This window comes from Wasmannia auropunctata, unplaced genomic scaffold (assembly GCF_000956235.1).
Source record: "Wasmannia auropunctata unplaced genomic scaffold, wasmannia.A_1.0 LD336101.1, whole genome shotgun sequence".
Taxonomy (NCBI): Eukaryota; Metazoa; Arthropoda; class Insecta; order Hymenoptera; family Formicidae; genus Wasmannia; species Wasmannia auropunctata.
Window position 1 is genome coordinate 1,534,054 of NW_012026789.1, and position 27,613 is coordinate 1,561,666.

General features: G+C 37.8%; 1 protein-coding gene across 2 annotated transcripts; it reads left to right on the forward strand.

Moving 5' to 3' along the window:
- The first annotated feature begins 1,894 nt into the window (after window positions 1-1,894).
- Window positions 1,895-27,412, forward strand: LOC105458291 (peroxidase). Of its 2 annotated transcripts, none has more exons than XM_011703479.1 (17): window positions 1,895-2,335; window positions 7,680-7,868; window positions 12,454-12,533; window positions 12,777-12,870; window positions 13,004-13,195; window positions 13,301-13,497; window positions 14,701-14,953; window positions 15,787-15,932; window positions 18,030-18,271; window positions 18,581-18,713; window positions 19,030-19,157; window positions 19,234-19,343; window positions 19,645-19,737; window positions 19,897-20,066; window positions 20,196-20,304; window positions 20,610-20,703; window positions 24,512-27,412. In XM_011703479.1, exons 1-17 carry the CDS (start codon window positions 2,325-2,327, stop codon window positions 27,335-27,337), a joined length of 5,067 nt encoding a protein of 1,688 aa, XP_011701781.1. In that variant the 5' UTR covers window positions 1,895-2,324; the 3' UTR covers window positions 27,338-27,412. The 2 variants fall into 2 exon arrangements, with proteins under 2 accessions (XP_011701781.1, XP_011701791.1); XM_011703489.1 differs by lacking the exon at window positions 24,512-27,412 and adding an exon at window positions 22,707-23,293.
- Window positions 27,413-27,613: the final 201 nt, after the last annotated feature.

A 27,613-nucleotide genomic window follows, 5' to 3' on the forward strand; every position in this document is an offset into this window, starting at 1 on the left:
ACAAAAAGCGTGCAATTAAGCAATTGTAAGTGGTGTAATTTCGTGTCATCTGGTTTATAGCGATATCACAATTTTTCGCGATATTTTAATTTCTCGCCGTCGTGAAAAAAGTCAATTAACCATCGCAGAACAAAACCGATTTCACGGCCAGGCGAAGTATACACAAAGCGCTTTCTCAACGGTATTGCGTTATCGTATCATGCTGGCCGCTAAACTGACAACCGAACATTATCGACCACGTGATTATGTCTGAATTTATAAAAAGACGTGAAGCAGCGTGTGAACTAATTATCACCATGTAAACGAAGCCTCGTAAATTACGGATCCTTCACTCAGACTCCTCGCGGGCCAGCAGATATACATAAATCAATTATGCAATCAATTATAGTATCTGGAAAGATTATATCTAGTATAACTTTCATAATTTATATAATAGAACTAAATGTTCTGCGGATAACTTGCATAACGAGTACAAAGTTGAGCAAGATTAAATATGTGCCGCGCATCTTCGTTTACAATTTCGCGACTGCGGTAAAGGAATAGATTATCAGGAAATTTTTAATGAGAAGATTGATAGGCTGGTTAAGATTGAAACTAAAATAGACCCAGATGATCGGACTGTGGTATTTTCAGGCAAAAGAGAATCATCAAAGACTGCCTGGAGCACCAAGTTAGCTGAGGGTTGCCGACGATGCAAGCTAATGAGACGACTCTTGCCAAATAGAACAACCGGACTTCTGACAATGAATAGGAAGAACACTATAATAATTAGAATTTATTTTAAAAGATCACGTAGCAGCTCATTTATTTACAATCCTCAATTAGCTGAGCAAAAAAGAACGACAGCTATGCGAAGAGGAAGAAGAGAACAATATACAACATATATTTTATATCGTTAATCAGCACCAGCTCGTAAAAGATACAAATTTCTAGGCTGAATATTTCTTGAACTCAAAGATTTAGAAGAGCTGAGTGTGAACAGACTATCAAGCCTAACGTGAATGACAGTAGACTATGACCTTAAGAAACCAGCGGGTGTTATAAAAGAACAAGTTTAATCTAGGTAATGTTACAAACCATACCGTTACTTTATTTACTATTACTAAAGGAAATGTGCTATAAAGAATGCTGCAATCCGCATTCGTGTAAGCTGCAGTGCATCAAACTACTTTGTCCGAGAGGTTACACAAGTTGATTTATATGCAGATAAAGTGAATGATGATAGTAACAGACGAACTATAATTCATCCGTTTAAACTTGAGGAGAACTATACTATCAAATACTTCAAAAATAAAATAATAATCTTGCAAACTTTTTTTTTATAATAATGAATCAATTTACGAAGTTTGTCTTTCGCAAGTTCACGCGATGTATCCCGTAATTATCGATTACCCTGCAAGACCTTCGATCGACGTCGCGTGGAACGATTCCGCCACGGCGACAGCGGGCGTCGTTCTCCTCGAAAGTGTAATCGAAAGGTAACGAAGAAAGAAAGCATCCATTGTCGGAGTCGGAGCGAGCGGCACTTTCGGCGGCGCGTATTTCGGAGACCGGCGGGAGACACAATCGATGTCTCGAATCGAGGGCAGCAGCCGTGCCGGCTCGTTTAGAGAAAGGAAAGTAAGACGTGGACGGGAGCTACACCTCCTCCGCCTTCTCCTTCTTCATCACGTTCGCCGCTAACTCCTCTCTCGGTGTTTCTTTCTCGTTCACCTGGCGAGTACATAACGTAAGATAAAATAACTTTCCTCCACCCCTCTCTCGTCTCCTCTCAATTCTCCCTCCCCCGGCTCCCGCTCCCTTCTTCTCGTTTCCTTTCCACGAGTCAGCGCGAATCAGTTCCGCGCTTTTAGGGAGCTTTCCACCACCAGGACGGTGCACACTCTGCGCTTTCATAAAGAACTATGCGGCAGGACACGAATCGCGAGCACCGTATTAACGTAGTCGATCAGTGCGAGTCGCTCTAAAAGCAACCACCGCAGGAGTAGGACCGTGGTGGTGACCGACCGCTGTCTGCTGGATTCTATCCGGCAAATAGAGAAGTGGCCTGGTTCGTTGCACGTACACAATTCGTACAGATTCGGTCGAGGAATAGGCACGCGCGGTGGTGATTACCTTAGCGCGGTCTCCCGAACGCGCGCAAAGACATTTCGCCGACAGAAAAGTCGCCGGCATCCGATCATTCGTCCTCCGTCGCGTGTCGCGTGTGTTAAAGAGTGCACCGAGGAAACGTGCAAATTGACAATTGCAACCCTCGACGGCAACCGTGTCGTCGCTCCTCGATCGCCGTGAATCGTCAGCAACGTGGAGCGCGCGGTGGAAGAATGCACAACGGGTGAGTGTGCATTCCTGGAATCGCGAATCAAGAAATTCTAAACTGAGAGAATTCTAAACTGTATCGAGGCGCGCCAAACTATCGTAGGGCCGTTGCCAAGATAGGGCGTTGCCAGACAATTTTAAGACTTTTATTTACATTTTTTGTGACTTCGTGACAAGAAGATTGACAGATGATAATTCGTCAATTGTTATTAATGTCATAATATGATTAAATTAGAATCTGAAAAAATCTGTCTATTCACATATTTATCACATATTTCAGCTTATATTCTACATTGCTAATAAAAGTTTATTTGTTAAAAAATTTCGCGGCAAATAGTAGATCTCTTATAATGGCCAGAAAATAGAAGAAGAATCAACTTACTCTTTAAAATTTTACCGCGCGCATTTATAATATCGCAAATAACAGCGTGTATATTACTTCGCGATAAAGACACAGTATATGATTAGCTTCTAAATTAAATAAAAATTATAAAACATTTTTTATATAACATATAATTCCATATATATCGACTTTTCTGCCTTTTGACATAAAATGGATCAAGGATACATGTCAAAATGTTACGAAAGTTACGCTGTCGAAGTTGGGGGTGACTAATTTATCTCCCTTTTTTTGTATTATACGTATATACATATATAGGTACTATAAATTGATACTGCTAAATAAAATTAATTTTTGATTTTTTTAAACTTAATAGAAATCAACATTTTTCAACATATCTTATATCACACATCTGCGATAAGACTAATTGTAAGTTTAAAAAATACTATAATATGTGTATATAAATTAATATATAAACATTACAGATTAAACTATTTCAAGATTGCTTTATCAAAATTAAGATGTCCGTGGCGATTTGCAAAAATTAATAAATGGCTGTTATAGTTGTTTATCGAATTTTCTAATCTCGCGCGAGCTTCTTTAACGTGAGAAAGAAGAGGCTTCCTGAGAAAGACGGATAGCTTGGAAAAATAAATGCGAGTAATTATGAGAACTGGGCCGGAGCATACAAATGGGGGGCGATGTCTCGCAGAAAATGCACGTGACTCTTGTGCAGTCTATTATCATCGCACGAGGCCCGCCGCGAAAGGTGAAAGGCGAATCCCTGCGTGACGTACCGAGAAAGCAAAATCGGTGCTTTATTTCGATCGACCCGGGGAGAATTTTGTCTCAGTCATTGTGATTTACACGATTTATTCCTTAAAGGAAATGCGTCGTCACGCGAGATGACAAGCGCGCGATCAGCTGGAGCTTAGCGCGGCGTAAAATAAAGATCAGACAGATGTCTCGTAATCTAAACTCGACCTTCTGCAAGCATCGCGTTACTTTTACCCGCTTTCGAATCCTTTCACCGAGCTAGTAAATCATTCGGCTTTTTAATTGTCAAATAAGGTACGCGCGTTTATAAGTTTGTGGGGATTTGCAAACACTTGAGAAACGGTCGATCACTGTCCGCCTACTTAATGGCAATTATTGTATCTAACCGTGATGCTGCGCGGCACGATTATGTAGTCGGTGCACAACGATGATAGTCGATTAACGTGTAAACGAAAGCTTTCATTACAACCTTCCGATATCACTGTTTGGGATAATTCCACTTATATCAATTTAGCCAATTGCATAACACGCCGTTGGATTCTTTGAATAATCATGCTCCATCCCTTATTATAATCAGAGAAATTTTCTTCTTTCATATTCATTCTTATATTAGATATATCATATCTATATAAAATCATTTCTTGTGTAATTTATAAAGATTTAATCAAGCATTTTTACAATCTAAATTTTTTTGTAACAAGTTACTTTTTTATGAATATACATACACTGTGAGATAATCACAGTCTTATGTCAACTAATGGTTGACCGATTTAATTCAATACTGCCATATATAGAGTAAATAAAAGTAATAAAAAAAAGGATTATAATATTTACAAAACAATTTAAAAGTAATTATTGTATTAAATTCAGCAATCGTGATGTCTATAATTTTCTTAGGTCCACGTGAGACATATGTAGGTTAAGTTTAATTACAATCCGTTCACCAAAAGAAACCAGTCAATATGTCTTTGCTCGTAGAATGAAAGTCATTTACAGCGTAATTACATCATGCAATTCAGAATATGTATGTAACGAAACGCGTTGCATATAATCCATTTTTTTATGTAGGGGAATATAGCGTAATTTGGTCAATTTAAGGAAAAAAAATTAACAAAAATTAACAAAAATTAACACGTTTACACTATTCAGCTCTATGTCTCATCAAAAGTGAGCTAATACAATTTAATGACATAAATGACAACTGTCTAGTGCGAATTGCAGCGCTCAAAAAATGTTGTTGAAAATTATGCTATATGATCAAATTACGCTTCTTTACCCTATATATAACAGAATATGTATGTAACGAAACGTGTTGCATATGATTTTATTTTTTTATGTATATATAATATAACATAGATGCAACATCTTTAGATATATTCTATCAACACGTTAGAAGGTAAAGTCTTACGTAACAACAAGGAACAATTCTCTTGCGGTATTGTTCATTTTGCGGCTGATTTTTTTGACGAATTTTCACTTTTCGTACGCTTCCTGACCACTACACAGTTTCGCACGCCGCGCCGTTCGATTGAATTTCACGCGATTACGTACGCAGAATATCAATCTGAATCACCCGTAATCCGGATAACATTGACGTTTCCGCAAGAAGACAATTAACAATAAATTGACAAGCTACTTAGTTAATGAGCCATGATCCATTCAATGATCACGAAAAGCAATTTCTCCAATCTTTCGATTTCATAAGACGTTTAATACCGTGAAAGGAGTAAATCGTTAATTCGCATTAAACGTTTCTTTCTATAAAACGAGAATATGGCCATGTAAAGCATAAATGGCCAATACATCTTTTCCCTTCTTCCACTTTTTAGAAGCCAACTCGGCAAATCATGTATATCATAGATAAATTAAAACTTTAATTACTTTAAACTTTAAAATTAAATTTTATTTTAACTATATATTTAATTAGAACTGAAATTGATATCTTAATGTATATTTATTTCAATGTAACAGCAGATAGACAGATAAACACAGAAATGTACTTTCACTCATGTAACTCATTATAGTAAAGTATATTAAAGTAAAAAGATTTAATATAAGTTACATTAAATAAAGAACACATGCCGACAAATTATATCAATTGCGAGTCACCGAAGTGCAAGTAATTTCCATTAAAGGCGACTGATTAATTGTTATGGTCTAAGGTTGCCGAATATGCGAAGACCGGTTTATCGAGTTGCGTTGCATCCGTGAGTCGCATGCGACATACCCGAGATAACCAGAAAACACAGAAGAGAATCCGAATAGCTTTAAATGTCGATCGAGTATTATCTAATCATTATGTGGAACGAGAGGCACTTTCATCGTCGGTAGACTACAAGGCGAGCGCGAATACCTGTCAGCCATTTCAAACGTGCCAATTTGTACCGCAAATTAATGTAATTTCACGACAAGCGTTGGTGAATGGAACATGGATGTACGATACAACAATTAATCTTGGAGTAGGCTTTGCTAAAAAGTTCAAGGTGGTGGAAGCCCTACAACTATGCGTTCTGTATTTTTTTTTTCTTTTAACGTAACTTCTCTTTATGCTAAAATATAATTTTCATAGGTAATACATTCTCGGCGACGGCAACTCAACAAGGTTGACTAACATTTAAAGTTGGAATTTAAATGTATATTACAAAAAATTCATTAAATAATGAGATTAGTCAGGAAGAAAATTTTCTTTCTTATATAAAACTCAAAAGTCAGATGTAACGTGATATCCGCTAGCAAGAATACAAGCACAATTTTGTATGTGTGTCAATTGCACGTTTACATATGCAAATGTATCGCAAAGCGTGAGAATACAAAATGTAAGACTAACTTTCCATGGACGAACTGGAGGCGTTTGCGACGCGTCTCTTATGCTAAAAGAATGGATAATGAGTACGGAAGAGAGCTTCGACTTTTGCACATGTCCGCTCCGCTCGAGAATACACCGAATGCACCGTGCTTAAATTCATCCGTTGCACGTACGATGTAACAGATATTATCAAGCTGTCAAGCAAAATGTCCAAGGAGAATTCATCCTAAGCTATCATGATATATTATATGTGACCTCGTTACGATGTACAGAATAATTCTTTAAAAAAATGCGATTTTCTATTTTTCATTGTTTTCATTATGTTTAATTTTTCATTGAACTTAAAATTATAAAAATGTTTTCCAATGCATTGTTCTTGTTTCCAATGAATAGTCATTATAAAGCTTGCGTTTGATTTCATTATTTTACTTATTATTTTGTTATGTAAATACAAAAATAAATTTAAATTTATATTAAATATTAATATATTTTTTATTAAACTTGACAATATATTTTAGACAAAAAGTTATTTTCATGTAGAACGAAGGATTAAAAAATATTTTCAACAGCGCATAACGCGTTTTATGACTATTACATCAAAAACATATTCTATTATATCAAATATTTGATAATCATATTCTCTTTATCAAAATTATATTTCCGTCCAGGCTTATAAGGTAATCTAACCAGCTGAACCGAAATAATTACGTTAATCTGATATCCTTTCAATGTATATCGAAGCAAATGTCCTAATTACTCGCTTAGTATTAATTATGATATTAATTATGACATTCAGACTATTCACTATATTATAGACATAAAATTAAAAAATGTGATTATATTAATGACAAAGATAATGCAAGATAACTCATTAAAAATAATTCACAAAAAATATTTTTAATATTTGCTTTTATCCATATATTTCTCTAAGAAGTATAATTTTTATTATCCATTATTAGTTACTAATAATTTTCTAAAAAAGGAGAAAAAGATACGGAACTGTGCTATAGTATACATATTAGATTCCATATGAACAGCATGATCATTTGCAGGAAATATGCGGAAATTGTCGTAGTTAAATACATGATTGATTACTTCAATTAACTTTTCAAACTCAATGATATAATTATATAATAAATTTCATTTGCCAACTTTACGTAGTTACTCATACTCATTACCATTACAACCATTTTTATAATAGAGTTACAAAATAAAAAAATTATATTTTAAATTAAAGATCGCAGTTTTATTGCTTCAATATGATCATATTATCAATTTTTCTATGTAGGAGTAAATCTCCGAGCTATCAGATTTGTAAAAATCCGTGCAAACCTGACCGTGATTTAAGGCAACCTCAAACTGAGCAGTACTTTGTTCGAACGCGCCACAATGTTCTTTGATGTGAGATAGATAATCGTTTGTGCTGGAATGTTGCAGATTCGCGATAACGCGGACGCGATCCGCGATAATCGGATTGCTGCTGCTGTTAGAAACGGCGCACTGTAACGGGCTACAGTATCAACCTCTCGACTCTTATGTAAACGGAGAGGAGTGCGCCTTGATCCTGGACGCTCGTGGAAGAACCAGCGTTTATGACTACACCTATAATTTACTTCGCGGATCGTTGTAAGTGCCCACATTAAGACCGAAATATAAGTCCGCGCGACGATAGCGATCTTAATTTAGCGAAAGTCAACGCGAAATCAAGATCTGAAGTTGTACCTTCCAAGTGACTGATATAAACTTTCGCAAACTATAAAATTACTGCCATGTGAATTTTCACATCTCATTGTTAACACAAGTAGGCTAATTTTTATTGGCTATATATTCATGGTCAGAGAATATTTTATACAGATACTAGTTTTACTTTTCTCCCAAAAAATTAATTTAAATTTCCCAATTTCTTTATTCATTTCAACTAATTTTGAAATTAACCTCGAAGTTTATCGTATAATATAAGAAATATGACAATATTATGAGCAATATTAACAAAATTAATTATGTAACTTTGAATATTTTTTTGTCGGAATAGAGCATAAATACAAAATAGCCTTGTATGTAAATCAAATTAATTATATCCGTAATAGATGAACATTATTAAATTTTACACACCTTTTGGATTTGCAGGTATTATTAAGATACTATTATTTAAAGGTACAAGTAAGTGTAGAAGATAGGAATAAGTATTATAAATTTTTAGTACTACAAGTTTCGATAATACAAAGTTTCTTCGGCATTTTCTTTTAACTTTAAGTATACTGCACAAATAATTAAAAATGATAATCACAATAATCTATTTAATTAATATTATCTATCTATTTAATAATCTATTTTATTAATATTATTTATTAAATTATTTGTTAATTAAATTATTTCAAATAATCTATCATTTAGGATATTCATGTCATCTTGCAAAAAATGTAACTTTTGTACGATCACTGAAATTTAATATTTAAATATAATCACATTATATTTAATGATAATCATGGTAATCCTTTAAAAGTCTGTCGAAAGTAACACTTTCTCTAAGACATTCCAATGTTTGTCATTAACAAGGAGTGTGATTGAAATCAGTTGCATTGAGACGGCTGTAACGAGTATCTATCGTTCCATCTTAATATATCAATTTGATTATTATCCAAGATTGCCTGCGGTTACTGATGGTCACCGTTAATATCGCTCAAGCAAAATGCTGCCTTTTACCGCGCTGCCGATTACGAGAGTACCATAAAAGCAAATAAAAATTAAATAAAAATGTCTTATCAGCTAGAACGTCGGTTCTAAGGACACACAGTGTAACGGACTAGGAAATGTACGATTATAAATCGCGTTTGCCAACCGCATGGAAGTGCGTTTACGTAACGAAGTGAGTCCTCACCTGGCATTCTAGAGGATTAGAGAAAGCGGGAACTTTGGTCACACGGCCAGGACTTTCACTATCATCCTGTTCCCGCAGGACTAGCGGATTCTAATGCGACCTTATCGATTTTACTGTTGGATTCCATTCACTATGCGGCCGCACATACAATATTCTACTATAGATATATTTCAGACTGCAGTATATTTCCGCGTGTCTACGTAAGATAATTTTGTACAGATTATATTGCTTTTTACGGTCGTAAAATTCAAACGCTGTCTATCGGGCTTTTTAAAAGCGGCCATTGCCAGCTGGAAATCGGCATTTATGGTATTGAGCCGTAAACGCGTCGCGCAACGAAAGTGACCGTTACGTATCGCAGTAAACCGCGTGCTGCGTCCATTCATCGTCTCGTGTAGAGAATCGTCGTATTTACCGAACAGACAGCCGCAGCAATAATCCCCGCGTTCAGACGCGTAACCGCGTTGAAACCCGTGATTAACTGCCGTTCTTTGCGTCAAGCGACCGACGAGACGGCGTTTATCGTTCGAATGCTCCAGTAAAGTGTCCTTAAGAATCGAATTCAGGTTGTGCGGCCGAGATGCTGGAGAAACACGGTTATGAAGGCAACCACGCGGTCGCAATTGTTTATATAATTTATAATTTATAAAAAAATTGTGAGGAAAAAATTTTTCGAAATACGGCTGACATTCGGATGCCAAAATTGAGATTTATCTCGCGTCGTCTCACTGTATCTCTTGTTATAATTTACGACCGTTATAAAGAACGCAATGCGCTGGTCTTGCAGTAATTAATAATGATTGATTGAGATTTTTGAAGCAGAGTTACGAGATTCGACCGGTCTGAAATCGTCGGTTCGTGCATTCCAGATCACGAACGGCGGCATGGACTAAGCTCGTATGCACGGGAATCTTACCACCGCTAATTGAGCCTTTTGAAGCGCGCCACTAATGAAACACAAGGCGACCGCGTTGCAATAAAATCGCTTTAAATACTCGGATTGCCGAAGATTATGTCGGTACAAGCCGAAACGGGGCCTCGCTTTAGCGCTAGAAGAGAACTAATTGGAATTGCACGCCGAGTATATTATCCGTCCTTAATTGCACGCGAAGCAATCGTCGACAAGCACGATTGCTTCAACAATACGCGAGTCGCATTATTAAGAGTTTGTCATAATTGTGTCGTTATAAAATTTAATATAATGTCTCGTAATGTTATTAAAATGCAATTCTACAGTTTAGAAAGATATCTTAAAGAACTTTTGCAGACTCTTTGGTAAACATTGTTCTCATGACAAACAACTAGTCATTTATGCGCGTTAATAATTTTATGTAAAACATAAGTCTTCAGCACCTTTCTGTTAATTAATATAGTTCACATAAGTGCAGTTTATTTTAAAAGTTAATTTTTTAAAGATGCTTCTCATTAAAATTAAAACTATTATTTTTTTAATTGTAAAGAATTGAAATCGATTAATTGAAGTTCTAATTATCAATTGTTTCTTTAAAGTTTTATAGAAATTATAACAAAATACAAAAAATAATTAATAATTCAAATTTTAATTAGTCAAAATCTTTAAAATAATATAGATACTTAAAATAATTGAAATCTGACGCAAATATAGGTCGTCTATATTTAGCGGGTTTAATAGCCAGATATGCAGTTACTAAAGTAATCAGAAGTAAACATAGTCAGCCGAGTCGCGTGATCGGCAACGACCGTTTAGGTAGCCGGCGTGGCGTCGTAACGCCGCGCCCGGTTAGCGATGTCACGCAGCTACTTTTAAGAGGTGGAGGCAACACTCGTGGAATGTCAAGCAGGTGCCCGAGGACACGACATAACGAGACGTCGAGATCGCAATTGCACGGCGAAACGATACGGCCGAGCCGGAGGTCGAAATAGCGCGTGCTGTCGGGCTGCGAAAGTGATTATTGACAATGTTTCGAAAGGATCACTCGCGGGACGGGAGAATACAGGAGCGAATACAATATGCGAGAATGTTACCTCATCAATCATCGATAGCCACCGAAACCGAGGCGTAGCGCGACGCACGAAACGATCGTATATCGGCGTTGGGGGACGGGCCGCGTTTTCGAACACCGTGGATATTTCGCGTGTCGCGGCCGCGACAACGTGATTATTAAACGTAGCGAATTAAAGTACGAATGCCGTGAGCTGAAATATAATTTATGTGTATCAGAAAAAAAGGGGCTGGCGCAATTCGCATTTATCACCGGGCGGCGGGGAATGGGGCTATTGCCGTCGCTCGGACCAGTTATGGTAAGTGCGTCGATGCACGACACCATTATAGAGTGCTTTCGTTATTATTACGCCGGTTGCGGCACAACGGTCGAAACACTCGACCGCAATTAGACGCGGGAAGCTGCCTCTCTCGCGTACGTCTTCCCGATTTTGCGCCTCAAGCGCACTTGAATTAGCGATTCGTACTACTTGGATCGGTTTTCAGAGGGACGGCTTGAGTAAACTCCAGTAGTTTCATGAGTCAGTGTCTCGAGATTAAATGCATGGAAATCCCATTATGCTAAACGTTATATTCTATGAACGAATGTGGAATTTAATTATAGAGCGATTTCAAAAATATGTCGAGTTTACAAACTAGATAAAACGCGTAGATAAAAAAAGATAGCATAAGTATTTAAAATATTGAAATAACATGTTTATTTTACAATGATTCAAATTTCAAAATTTATATCCGTGTCCTCTCAAGATGTATAAAATTCCAAAACAAAATTTATGTTAATTTCGAAGAATAAGCAAATAAGAAAAATTGATAAAAGAATAGGTAAAAAATAGTAATGGTTTTAATCTAAACATACAATTTGCGATTGACACGGTCAAAATGAAGAAATGAGGATAAAGGTAGAAGAATCAAAGGCGGAAGCCTGTGTGTATGAGAGTGCAATGTCGGCATAGAGAAACGCGCAGAATAGCTGGCTCAACCTTCGACGGCGCAGCCACGAGCGGCACGTCTCAATGTCAGTATATTTCACGGCGGAAACAGGATATGAAAGTCAATTCACTCGCATAGGAGAGCACGTCTAGGATAGTTTCGGATTACCTTGATACGAAATATCCGCGCATACAGACGCTCTACGTGCGTAATCTGCACGAGCGAATTCTCTCGCTCGAGAGACTCTCTCGAAGTCTCACGGCTTCTCACGAAAGTAGGCTGCGACGATAATTAATACGGTGGGGTGCAGAAGGAAGGAGGGGGGAGGAGGGGGGGACGAGGCGAGAGGGCTGTATAATAATATCCGCACTCGAAGATCGAGCACGTGTCAACTTTCATCCTTATTCTTTCGCTATCCGCAGCCCCACCGCGGGAGGAACCCAAACCTGCATCACGTACGACGCCGTAAATCATGCTTACGTCGAGGCGAGGAAGCGCATTAGTGAGTACATTAAATTTCATTACGTGAATTAATTGCGCGACGTTCATAATTTATTGTCGACAATGATCAACACGACGTACCGGAGTGTCATTCCCGCGTAACGTCGTTCGTATATAAAACCATAACGGACGATACGCCGGCCGTCTACTTACGCACGTCTCTCGTATATTCGCTATGTTTTTGCTTCGTTTCACGCGGCTTTCTCGTATAACCGTCGCTCACACACACGTAATCGCCCCGTAGACGTCGCGAGACCAAAGTCGGAGATGTGGCGACCGGAGGATCTGGCGACGGTCGGCGAGCTGCTTCTCGACATTACCACGAATCTCGCGCAAACGTAAGTCTCCTCTGTTATGAGCCTCTGCAATCTCTCTCTCTCTTTTTCTCTTTCTCTGCCGACGAACTTTCCCCCTTTGGGAAGTTCCCGATCGCGTTTCCTTGATTTTACTTTCTAATCATCGACGCTTCAGGTACGGATTGACCTACGAGGAGATCCAGACGAGTCTACCGTTGATCGACACGTCGAAGACGCTGATCCGCGAGGTTTGTCCCGCCTTTCTCAGCAACGTAGAATGCAGACCAGGCAAGTACCGGCGATTCGATGGCCTCTGCACGAATTTGGAGAATCCAACTTGGGGGTCCTCTCTGTCGCCTTTCGCGAGGTAATAACTGTGATTTTTTTCGCCTCTCGGACCGTTTCTTTTTTTTTTTCGGCAACGCGGAACACGACGCGACGCCGTCGAGTACTTGGTCGTTATCTCTTGCAGATTGATGAGCCCTCAATTCGCGGACGGCCTGTCGGCGCCAAGAATATCCATAACGGGTCGTGATCTACCATTGTCCCGAGTCGTATCACGCACCATGCACCCGGACGAAGGTTACCACGATCACGCCGGCACAGTTATGGTGATCGCGTGGGGACAATTCATGGATCACGATTACACTTTGACCGCCACACCTTTAGGTACATTCAAATTCTACAGCGTGATTAGAACGCGACAAACATGACAAATTTTTCCGCCGCGACTATCGGTGATTTTAACGTCCGCAAAAGCGATCACCTCACCTCGATTGATAATAAGATTTTCTTAAAATTGATCTCATTAATTAGAAAAACATACGAAAACGTATTCATATAATCAAATAAATAAATAAATGTTTATTTAAATTTATGCTATTTTAAATAATGAAAAAAAATTGATTTATCTCACGCAACAGTAGGAAAATAAATGCAAGATTACATATGATTCTTCGAGAAAATAAATGCAATGACTAATTATGAAAGATTTCAATTACCCATTCGTTTTAACAAAATTTTCTGTTTTTCTTTAAAAAAAACATATCTAAATTAATAAATAAAAAAAATAAAGGATAAAAATTACCGCAACGTCTAATAGCCAACTGTGATATATAACAAATTTTAGAGAAAGCAACAATAAAAAAAATATAAATGATTTTTCTATGGGCTCGTATATGCCGTAATGATCAAAACCCGGTGATTCAATCATGCAACTAGAATAGAAATTAGAAAGCGAACCTCTCCATCGTCGGCGGACTGATCGCTTAAGTTGCGTCTCTGTACCGAGATATTTGATACATACGCATCGTAGGTCACTCATAGGCCCTTCCACGTTAAACACTTGCCGTATATGTGCATCGAAAGGAAGGTGACTACGAGAGAAAGCGAACGATCACATCGCCCGGATAAACCGACCACGTGTACGACCAGTGACGTTTCCGAGCGGGCGCTCACCGACTCGGGATCGTTCGCCGCCGATGTGTCAATCAGAATTGGCGAGCCCCTTTGACTTGTGATCGCGCCACTCTGAAATAACTCGCGATACTCCACGCCAATTATCGGATTGTTCTCGAAAGGAACAATAATTCAGAATGTGCAATCCGGCTATATATACCCCGCAGACGATCTCACAAACGTATTCTCATATGAGAGGATAATTAATAGACAATGTCGATTCTACCTCGGTCCAATACGAGCGAGATTGCGACAGAGAGCCGGGAAAAACAGTCGACGCTCGTAATGTTCCATTCAATCGCGAATACTGATATTCCCCGGCACGTCGGGGACTATGGATTACGCGTGCGTGATCGGAATACTATCGCTTACTGCTATCATTACGTATCTGTTCTGCTATCATCGTGTTTGCAGACCCCCTGAACCGAAACGACCCGGAAGAGTGCTGCAAACGGCCGCCACACCTGAAGAATCCCTACTGCAACGAGATCCTCATACCGGAGGACGATTATTTCTACAGGCTGTTCAATGTGCAATGCATGGACTTCGTCCGCGCTTTTCCTGCCGTCCGACCTGGTTGCCGCCTCGGTTCCCGAGTGCCTTTCAATCTTCTCACGGGTGTACTGGATGGTAATACGGTTTACGGCATCACGGAAGCTTTTGCTAGGTAAACCGCAATATAATTTGCATTCCATTCGATAATAACACGAAATTATTATTCTCAAACGCTCATATGACGATTTATCGCGTTATCGATCCAATTGGACGAATTAAAGTCAATTTTGTCTCGGTGCAACAAGTATAAATGTATTCATCAAAATTTGCAAATTAAAAAAAAATATTTAAAAATAAAGTAATAGAACATCCCATGTATAAATGCGTTTACACATATGGGAAAATGAGTCTATTACATCTATTTATAATTTATCACAGTAAATAATAGCACAAAAAATTGTATTAACAGTGACCGGTTAGTCTCTAAGGGTGAGTAAGTCGGTTTTCGCCTTTTATGGATCCCTGCATGTGCACTTGGCGAAGCGAATTTCGTTCCGCCTCAAAACGGTACATATGTGTGCCTCTGTTACGACACCAGGGACAATAAATCAGCATTGCGTTGTTCTGCATTTTCCAACACACGGGCACGTGCCCCCGTGTTCTTCGCACTTTCTACCATGTTCGCGCGGTGATGCGATCTACGAACCTCGCGATTGCTCAATCCTCGTGGACTTCACATTCCCTTATGACGTCACAGGCTGCTACACATATGCCCCTTTTACGTCTATATAAATAACACGTATACTAACTTCTCTACCTAACTTCGTGTTTATCTAACTTCTCTAAAAATTATTTGTTTTAATATCTCAAATAATTTTGGGAATATTTTAGAAATATTAAAGAAATAAAGCAAAAGCTTAAGAGAGGAACAGGCTATTCATATTAATATTGTCATTTGTACGTGGTATTCTTAAAATTTTCATATGCTTTTATTTCGCTTTTCAGAAAACTCCGGACAGGCTATGGCGGATTATTACGGATGAATCCGGTCTTTTCAGAGTATGGCCTTAAAGACCTATTACCGCTGAAGTTAGATATACCGGACGAAGGATGTACTCGGCCGAACCAATCGATGTATTGCTTCGAAGCTGGTAATAAATATTTTTTAAACCAATTAAATATTAAGCTTTAGTTTAAAACGTTATTTTAACATCAAAGCTGCGGACTTACTTAATTATTATTAGAATATTTAAAAATCGAACACTTAACATAAAACGTAAAGAATCGGAATATATAAATGATAATAGAGATTTAATATTTTATAAAAATATTTTACCAAAATTTAATTTAATCGTTAAGTTATTAAAAATTATATATCTTGTCATGCTTGCTCTAAAATTGTCAGAATCTATGATAAACAAAATATTTAGTCGGTTTAAGAAACCCTTTGTAATAGTATTTTTTCCTTACTACGCATTGTTGCACTGTTGCGTTCTTGCATGGTCATAGATCGCAGTCGTGACAAATCAATCGCTTGCTTTAGAAAAGCATGACTTTCGCAAAGTGGTAAATGTAGCTTTTAAACGCAACACAGAGCGCGGGCTATTAGCCCGACTGTATTCCATTTGAATTCACAATGAGCGTACGATGCACGAGTCAGCCTGGGTCGAATGTAGCCGCGCTAATGTAACTATTCTAATTTCTGGCGATTTTTCTGCGTTCGATGGTACAAGAACAATGGAGCGGTAAGTCACGCTCGTTTACTGCCTTCTCGCGGCGCCGCGCCGTTTACTAACAATAAGTGCCTATCGCTCTCTCTCTTTTGAGATGGCCGCGATCGACCGCCCCGATCGATTTTGCCCTAGCATTCCCCCGTGTCTCCCCCATTTACCCGCCCGGGAGTCATTTTCCCACGTCAATTCGTCGATCACCCGCGTAACTTTCCAGCGATATGCACAGTGAATCCGATCGCCGATTTCGTGAGACAAAACAATCCGATCGCGGCGCGATAATTGTATGCACTTATCGCGCGCGCCGATTCCATAAATCATCCGAGATACCGGGACCCGTGGAATCACGGTGCGCTAAACCATAAATCTCCCGCACGTCCATCGTGCGAGCATTCGGCGGCAGTATTACCCGTACCCTGTACTTACGTTAATCGCACGTTACGAAAAAATCAATTGGTGCTCGAGATTGACTGTTATTATTTAAGTTTTTTTCGGAATTTCGGATGGTATGGTAATCAGCTTAATGCTCGCTTTTGCTATCACCAGTAGATACTGTACTTGCACGATTATCAGCACGCCAATCGATACGATACGGGTGAGAAAGGGAATGGCTGCGACGCAAGGACGTCAACTTTTATAAAGTCATAGAAATATTATAAAAAGTCGCACGCGCGCTGCAATACGTGTTATTTTCTACTTGCTTGAAACAAAGGTTTATACGATAACCGGTAAGGTTACAAATATTTTTTTACCTTTTAATTCCGTGCATTGGCTCATTATAAATTAAATTATGTAATTTATTATTCACACAAGATAGACAGATATGAAAATTTCTTGTTTCTATCTTCGTTATTAATACAAGAATGCGACAACACGCTTCGATGGTGAAGGTATTATACTCTTGGAAACTTTATCACATACAGTCATCTCTATTTAAATCTTCTGAACTAATTAGAGTTGCCCGGAATAATGGCTAATAAATTAATAAATTAGCTACGCTACGTCTAACGAAAATCATAACTCATGAGCTCTTTCTGTGGAATGGATTGTCATAATACGAAATGCATTATGCAGCGGAGTACTATAACAAATCAAATCAAGGCCAATACAAGTCCATAAATGTAGATACCCGTGCGATAACGCGATTATATTCTTTATGTACTTCCGATACTTTCCAACTGAATTGCTTTATGTACTTCTAATACATACTTCGATTGTCGGGATATATTACAAAAGAGTATTCTCTTTGTGTTTAGACTCTCGTCATTAAGGGGCATTGTCTGGCTTATACCGTTGCATCACAGTTGCATCTTAACATTTTACATAATTCAATAAATTATTATGTCTTAAGTCTTTGTGTTCTTTAATAATTCACAAGCTTATTAAAGCGTCTTAGGAACTGCAAAACTATCCGATTCTTTTTGTAAAAGTATCGCGTTTGCTCAATCGCGAAAACTAATCATTCTTTCAGAATCTCAGAATTGATATTGATTTATCGGTCACCTCTGTTACTTATAGGTGAGATTCGTGTAAATGAACAGCTGGTACTTACCTGCATGCACACTTTACTGGCGCGGGAGCATAACCGGCTCGCCAAAGAACTAGCCAACGTGAATCCGCACTGGGACGATGAGATTCTCTTCCAGGAAGCCAGGCGCATCGTCATCGCGGAAATCCAACACATCACTTATAACGAGTTCCTCCCGATATTACTCGGCAAAGATGTCATGGAGAAATTCGGACTTCTTCTTGAGAAGGAAGTAAGTTGAGCTGAATGACACTGAAATAAATTGAAACAAAATACATGAATATTTACGCATAAATCATGTGTAAAGACATAATTTATTTTGAGCAAAATAAAGATAACTTCAAAGAGTCGTTAATAAACAAGTAATTCGTTTTTTTAAATGCACAAATAAACGTTTTTAATAACTATGTGCGTATACATATGTGTACATTATTGAGATAATTGAGATCTAACTATATATGTCCCCTGTCTATTTTTTGCTGTTCATTGGACAGCCTTTGATAAACGATAATAACCGCGTTAAAATATCAATTTTCCATAGAAATACTGGGATGGATATGATCCGAGCATAAATCCAGGCGTAATAGACGCTTTCGCCGCTGCTGCCTTTAGATTCGGTCATTCACTATTGCCCACGGCTGTAGAACGATGGAGCAAAGCTCACAAATTTATTGGTAAAGCGACAATATATAATAATTGCACAACGAGATCACATTGCACAAGCAAATTATAACAAAAATCATTTCTCTTGATTATAAATTCTTTCTTTTTTTCTAAATAAAGCCTTTTCTTTTCTAAATTTTAAATTTTAAATAAATAATAAAATTTCATCAATTACTCTAAATAAATTCTGAAGTTTATTTTAAAATTTTTTCATTAAAATATTTAATGTTATAAATAATAAGACGGATTTAATCGACTTTTCGTTAGTATATTTAATTTTTCTTTTCTTAAAATCTGATTTCAAATTATCTATGTTTATCTTTATAGCTTCAAAGAGACTCTCAGATTTGATAAGACGTCCCTATGATTTGTATCGAGCTGGTGTATTCGACGAATATTTCATGGGCTTGATGAATCAAGTCGCTCAGGCTATGGACGATTCTATAACGCAAGAAGTAAGGCAATGATTAGCCTATAAATAAAATCTATAAATAGACGGTTATCCCGTATTATACGATTCATTTTTTACAGGTGACGAATCATCTCTTTAAAAAAGCTGGAGCAAAATTCGGATTGGATTTAGTATCCTTTAACATGCAACGCGGCCGCGAATTTGGTATTCCAAGTTATATGGAGTTCAGGTGAGTTACAGTTAAGCATACTATTAATAAACTTGATTAATAAAACTGTAGTTAGAGCGATATCTGTGTTTCGCAATGATAATCCTCTGTATAGTCAATTGCGACATTCAACAAGTATAGACAAGTGGAACGGAAGAATAACCACACACATAGAAATAAAGTTGATAATAAAATCAACGGAGAATTCAGTCACGCTCCTCGAGCCACGCACAACGAATTTTCAAATTCAAATACATCAGCGAGAACAAACTTTTAATAGCATATGAATAATATGTATAATTTTGTGATTTTATAATTGTAGAAAGTACTGCGGCCTTCCCGAAGCGAACACCTTCGACGAATTGTTCGGTTCCATGCCGAACGAAACCGTCAGGCGATACAGCACTATTTTCGAGTGAGTATTTCCACGTCTGTAAAAGCCGGCAGCGGAACCTTCGAAGGTGCCGAAAGGCCGATCGATCAAGTTTTGCATCTCATTATTCAGTCAGCGGACCGATCGTGCTAAAAATATCGCATTCGGAAATAACGGCTTTATCTCCGCGCTCTTTTTCAGACATCCCGCGGACGTCGATTTATGGTCGGGCGGCGTATCCGAAAGACCGCTTCCGGGTAGTATGCTCGGGCCAACCTTCGCCTGCGTGATTGCCACGCAGTTCAGTCATTCGCGTCGTGGCGACAGATTCTGGTACGAGCTGCCGAACCAGCCGTCGTCCTTCACTCTCGGTAAAGACCCTTTCGAATTCTCTTCCCGATAGGAGCTGCGGCGAGCCAAGGACTCGCGACAGCCATTCGATATATGTATGTAACGAAGCGGTGCCTTCTAAAGTCGCGCTTTTGCTTTCACTTTTCTAGAACAACTGAACGAAATTCGGAAATCGAAGCTCGCCAGATTGATCTGCGATAACACCGATCTCATCGATACGGTACAAATCTATCCGATGGTCCTTCCCGATCACGAAATGTAAGTGGACACAATTTACGAAATAACGATAAATAATGATTTACTGAATAAAATATCAAAAAATTAAAAACAAACATAACTTTGTATTCCATTTATTGCAAATAAATGGAGTCTATAATACAAAAAATATTATTACTATAGGCATATTGTCTACAGTTTACTATACATTTACTTTATCCATTATACTAATCAACTAATTTTCTATACTTTATTTCAATTTTTACTTTAGCCTAAAAAAATTTTAGAAAAATTGCTTTTTAAAAATAACTAAAATGTATATAATGTATTTCTAATTGTCGTAACAGAAATCCTCGAGTTCCATGTCGCAGCGGTATTCTACCCGGCATCGACTTGTCGAAATGGGCCGAATTCCCGGCGACGAGTCACGCCGCACAATACGTGAGTAATCTAGCAGACCCGTACGGGCAGTTGGGGAAATAAAGGAGGATCTGTTTCACCAATAGACATAAACAGAGTGCCCTTAGACGAACACCACCACGTAACCAACCGAGCCACGAGCCAAGAAGCCCAACCCTTAGGCACTATAACACAAGATCACACTCCGTAGGCACGCACGTGTTGAAGTAGAGCAATGTTAGACGATATAAGTCATGCTTAAGTCGAATTGATTAAAACACATAGTGCGATGAAATACAGAGTTGACCAGTGTCGATCATACTTGAGTCGCCGTGTTTCGAGTGGTTCATAATATCATAAACTATGATTCCTTTTTTTTTTTTTGATAATAACTCGTAAATGTGTTGATGCAATCATTGTAAGCTTCAATTTGGATATCGATGGATTAATCGAGGATAACGCGCGTGATATCGACTCTCGACCCTTGGCAAAGTTACAGGACACCTTTAGCTTCCACAGTAATCAACAGAATGTACATACCTATTTCTCCTAGCTTCTCCTAGTGAAAATGCATCATGCGTTTCATGTACACTCTCATACAGAAAGCAACAAGAGTTTTACACATAACAGACTCACTATTCGAAATACAGAATGCTATTTATGCGACAAGTTTTGACATTGATCTTCTCTTGTGTACGAAAGTTATTTATAACTGTGTAATATTACAGTCTGAATGCAGATTGCACAGATTTGTAATTGAATTTTCTCTCACGTATGAGCTTCAAAATTTTGCTTTATTATTTTATTTTATTCTAGAGTTATTTAATAAATATATACTTATAGCAATTAATATTGTTGAAGTGCAAAAGCTGCACTTCAATCCGCAAATAATTTTATTCAAATATCTAAATGTTTCTTGTAAAATTTTGTTGTAGTCTATGTTATTTTAAGTCACGTATCAATTGCATTTAGTATTTTATTCAGATTTTCATTAATATGACACAATTTTTTTGATATATTTAAAATAATTTCATCCGCCGCTTTAATTATTTTACTTTTGATGACATTACGTCCGATCAAACATTACTATAACTACAATACACTCTTTGTATATAGTAAATTACAATCAAGTCAAATCATTCCTTGCACGTAACCATGCTATCGCCATCTCTTCAGCATCGCGGATTCCTATAACACTTAGCAGTGCTTAATATATATCTATTATCTAGTCTTTTCAATATACTTATATTTCTCCGTGGAGTAAGTATCTCTTGATATCTCTCGATCATAACATTAAAAATGATCTACTCCATATTCTGTGCCTTTTAAAGTAAAGATATATTGTTGAACATAAAAATTTTTCCGGTCTATTTAATGCAAAGCGCGATCGTTTGACTATGTATTCGATTACAGTTGCGAATGGTGTATTTTTCTGTAATTTCAACAATTTTTATATCTTCTTATTCGAATTCTTATCCTGCCCAGCTATTATACACAAAATTATGTAAGTGCCATCCTTTTAAATATAACACTTCGAACAATAAAATTTTTTTTATCACCGTTCTGTTTTTATACATTTCGTTTTATACATGTTCTGTCATGCAGATCACCCATCAAAAATAAACTCCATATTATATTTACAATCAGACATTATTCGCTAGAAATGCAAATCCCGATGTAGACGAGGAAACATTCGGTTTTTTTTTTTTAATAATTTTATACTCTCAGCGCTTTTAAATAATCCTTTCCTATGTAGCACAAGTTTGATATTGGAATTAAGCGACATGTGAAATTCAGTTTCGTTTGTTATCCCTTTCTTCTACATCATCTTGCATTCCTAGTCTACATTCACCCCCTCCCCCACCCCCCAGTACTTAGTACTAATAAAAGGTAAAGTATCGTGTGCTCGGACATACACAGCTCTCAGACTCAGATAATCGCTTGTTGCCGAACGGGCGATCGTATACATTATCGTTCTAACTCCACATTTCCCCGCCGACTGCCATGCACCATATCAGTACCTACAATTACCTATTGTACTATAGCGATGGGTGGAGGAGCGTCCGGTGAAACCGGCAATGGTGCAGGAGCACTACGACAGGCAGCAAGCTTATCGAATCTTCTTTGAGAATATTAACGGCATTGCTTCGTATCTGGGCTTCTCGAGAAAATAAGCGCAGTGCACCGCGGGGGACGAAAGCGCCTGATCGTTAAGTATCTGCCGCCATATACGTCATTGCTGCGCTTTGAGGTCTAAAGGTGCATCACGAACGTGGGAGACACGAGTCGATCGACGCCTGTACGTACAGCGGGATGTATAACGGTATATACGTGCGTACATGTCCTATTACTTAACGGAGAATCTCTCTTGATGATCAGGCTTGATAATGATATGTATAATTCAGATGCCTTTCTCTACAGTATAATGTCTACAATGAAGTACTCGTTTACAACAGAGAGTTCTCTTTCGTAAAATGTGAAATGTGAAAATTCAAATAACGTTTCGCGGAATATCTCTATCGCAGTAACCATGACTGAGCTTATTGATGATCAAACTTTACTTTTCTATTGCTGCTTTAGACTTATTATTAGTAGTACACGGAGAGAATTTCCTTTTAAAATTTACCCTGAAAGTCATGTTAATCGTGAGACAACATAGTATTTCGACAAATTTATGTCATTATATTTTCTCAGTTTTTTTTACTGCAGTGCACTATAATAAATTTGTTGTAGTATATATTAAAGAAAATAGTAAAAATTACATAAAATTCGTCGAAATACTATGTTGTCTATACGACTAACATGATTTTTAGGGAATTTTTAGACAAATTTTAAAATAAAATTCTCCCCGTGTAACTTTAACGTATGTAATTTATATACAGCTGCGTGTGAAAGTCTCTTAAGAATGACAGTTTTTCCTTTTTTAACGCGTTAATGCAATGTTTGCCAAGTGTGAAAGCACATGTACGTTTGCTTAATCAAAGTGGAATAAAATATAATATTTATTCAGTCAATAGTACACTGACAATCCCACAACACGTGGGATCAAATATATTAATGAAAAATGTATGATATATTTTTGTACGATGATTAATTATTGTGCTTCAAGTATTATTGTAATAAGCAAAATGTAAATATTCACACGCAGTGGCTCAGAAATTTGCACGGAGTTGATGCCTCTTGCTTATTACTCGTTGAACGAATATCTACATATGATCGAGACGTATATTTTCTGCGCCACTGTAATGACATAGTTACCACTTATATTGTACTTTGTACATAATTACAATCGACAAATAAAGTCAATTTGATAAGAATGCCATTTAATAAGCCTCCACTTATTTGTCTATATTATTCTCAATCTGTTCCGAGCAGAAATTACACGTGAGTTGGTAGAGAGAAGCTCACAAAGGTATTGCACGCGTTTGACGATCTGTTGAAATTAGGTTTATTGTATAGTATATGTATAATGGCACGATTTGTTACACGGTAGTATACAATGCACGGGTACAGCTTAATCTATATCTGTGATTATATGCAAGATATGGGACTGTGATATGTTCATTTGCTCCTCACCGCTTTCACAAATTTTAAATGTAAGTACATCTTCCTTATAAGTGCCCTCTCTAAATATATTTCTGATATATGCAAATGACATTGTTGCTAATTATTTTATATAATAAGATATCATTACGGCATGTGAAATAATTATATATTATTATGTCCCTAGAACACTTGGTTTTTGTAACATTATTGAAATTATTAATAATTAAAATACTTTTGATTTGAAATTTAATGTAATGTTACAACGTTTATTTAATATCGCTAATTGTTATTCGATTATTTCCAGGATACCGTGAAATCTGCGCAAGCTGCATCTGAGATTAAATCCACATTACAACAAATATATATTAACAAATTCAATCGTAAATTAAAATCCATAGAAAAAGATGCAGCAAGTTTAAAAAAGAAATCGAGCAAACCTTGGCTGTATTCTCCTAGGTGGAAAAAATTCATGCAACGCTTAAAAATGCCTCAGAAAATATCTCAGCAACAAGAAAAATTTCTAACTAAACAAATTATGCCACCGACATTCCCTCTCATAAATAACCAAAATAAAAATGTTGATCTGTCTCCTGATTTGGAAATCATCAAGATTACAACAGTTGTCGAGGCCATTCGACAGAAACGGCAAAATAGTGCGCAAATGTTAGAAGCGGCAAAAAAGGTTCAGAAAATAATTGGCAAGAAACGTTCAAAACGTTCGTCTTACGAATCGGGAAATAATTCTCCTGTAACTAAACATTCGCGACGTGCTCGACAGGAAAAAACTTTTGTTTCAAGTAAAAAGTCTCGTTATCCGAAATCCGATTATCGAAAACAACGAACAAAGAACAAAGTTCCAACGAGAAAACGGCGGCGAAATGAAAATGCGGCTGAGCTTAAAACAGTGAATAACGCAGGATTACCAAGTACTGTATTTTATAAGCGTATTTGGGAGTATATTAACGGTACTCGTCCTCATTCCGAGATTATCAGTGATTACAATCCCTTGAAAGATAACTCCACATGCAAAGACCGAATTGCAGCCTTGCAGGAAGATAAATTGCAAGTGACAAATGCTAAACCGGAACGAGAATTTTACAAACGTATCTGGGATATAATCAACGCGACTCATGCGAACAGTAACGCCCGTTCTAAACGAAACGCGAATATCTCGAGACATAACGCGGCTACAACTCCTGCACTGTGCGCTCAAGAAGGAACGATCAATTACGACGAAGACAAGCAGGTGCAAGCAATAAACGAAAAGATATTGTCAGAAGATCCTGGTCCTTACATATCGGGCTTTTGGGCCGTGGCGAATAAGACCGAATGGAAACCTGAGAAAATTCCAGTTGTAAACATAGCAAAATTGAATAACAATCCGATCTTATCGTCACTCGTAAACAGCGCCTCCGAAGTGGACGACTTGAATAAACTCCCCGATAAAGTTAAAAATGTTGATTATTCGTCTTCGGATAATTCGACGGCGTATACCGACGAAGCGCGTAATTCATCGCAGGAAATCATCACCGAACCGGGACCGCCGTATTCTTCTGAAGAGAGTTTCGCTACCTCGTCGTTCTCGCCAACCGAAAGCGCTGTCGACAAACCGTTGCGAGAGAAAGATCGAGCGGGACGCGCAGAAAGTTATTCGACAGGCACGACTCCGGACTACGATCCTTTGAAGATACCCTATGTGGAAGTGCCAGATTATACCGACCAACAGGAGGACAGTTTAGATAAAGGCAACCGGAGCGCAACCGCGGCGAGATACAAAGAGTACGACGATAGCGATTACGATTACGGTCCCGAACGGCTCCGCGACGCCGGTGACTTCTCCTCAAAATCCCCAAGTGCTGAAATTAAAGTAGTACAGACCGAAAGTACGGACGAGCCGGGGACTGCATTGAACACGAACAACTCGCGTTCAAGTTGCACGGAAAGCGAAGATTCCGCCGAATGCGTCGACAGATATGATGTCGAGGACACCAAGTTGCGCAATAATACGGAGGATGTTACGGACGACGTTCACCGTTCCGCGGAATCCGCATCATCCGAGGAAAATGAAAGCTCGGGCTTCGTTGACTTTGAGGAATTTAAAAAGCCGATTAATTGGGAAGAATTCTTTAAAAACGATCCTATATTGGAAAGCATACAGGCTACCTTTAGCGAGAAGTACGATCGTAAGGAAGATCCCGACCGCACCGAGGAGTCCGAGGAGGCGTACGCCACGGATCCAAAGGAGCAATCGCACGATTATTTCACGAAGAACGAAAATTTCCGCGACGATTACGCTTTCGACGACACAGGCAAGGCGAAAGAGGAAATTGACTCGTACGCGAAGGCGGAAGCGAAGGAAAGTGAGGCAACCGATAAAGATTATTATCCTTATGACGATAAAGATTTCTTCAAGTATACCTTTGAAAAGTACAGCGATAAAGAATCGGAATATGACTACAAGGAAAACCCCGATCGTACCAAGAGGTCCGAAGAGGTCGAAATATACGCCACGGATCCAAAAGAACATAAGGAAAATCGCACCGAGGAATCTGAAGAGCTCAAGACGTACGCCACGGATCCAAAAGAACAAACGCGAGATTATTTCGCGAAGAACGAAAATTACTACAATAATGATAGGATCGTTTCCGACGACAGAGGTAAAGCGAACGACAGAGAAGAGGTGGCTGATTCTTATGCGAAACAGGAAGGGAAAGAGAGCGACATAAATAATGAGGATTATTATCCTTACGACGACAAAGATTTCTTTAAGCATATTTTTGAAAAGGACAACGATAAAGAATCGTCCGATCGGGTCGACAGGGAAAACGATTTCTTGTCTCGTTACTTTACCAAGGATGTTTTACGCCAATTGCAAGATAACTCGACGGCCGAAGAAGATAGACAAAGAGAGGAATCGAGAAATAGAGAAAATATTCATAAAACGTTATCAAGAATCTTACACAAGAAGGATCAATTCTCTAGATTAGATGACAATCTTAACAAAATGATTGAAAAGGGTGAAGCAATACCGATCAAATATAACAACTTTTGGAGTTTGGAATATGAATCGCCTCGTAAAAGAAATGAGAACAACGAAGAGGAGACAGAAAACTCAAAAGAAAAAGCTTAAGGCATAAATAAAATCATGTTATACATTAAACTTATATTCTCGTTATGTTTGTCCAAAGTTAAATAGAATAAGCATTTAATTATAAGTGTTATTGTAATTAAATTAATTGTTATATGACAATATCTATTTTATTGTTATAATAGTATGTATTGTTGTAATACACAATTGTTACTAAAGAAATTACTATTTACAAATTAAATATATAGAAATAATACAGATAATATATATTCTGTAATAATACTCTCAGTTTGTATCTATATTTTAACTGATTTAAGT

Bases quoted from the DNA above. Each gene is read 5' to 3' on its own strand.
- LOC105458291 (XM_011703479.1), top strand. The intron at 12,534-12,776 runs GTGAGTACATTA...ATCGCCCCGTAG, and splicing joins CGAGGCGAGGAAGCGCATTA to ACGTCGCGAGACCAAAGTCG. The intron at 20,067-20,195 runs GTAAAGACCCTT...TCACTTTTCTAG, and splicing joins GCCGTCGTCCTTCACTCTCG to AACAACTGAACGAAATTCGG.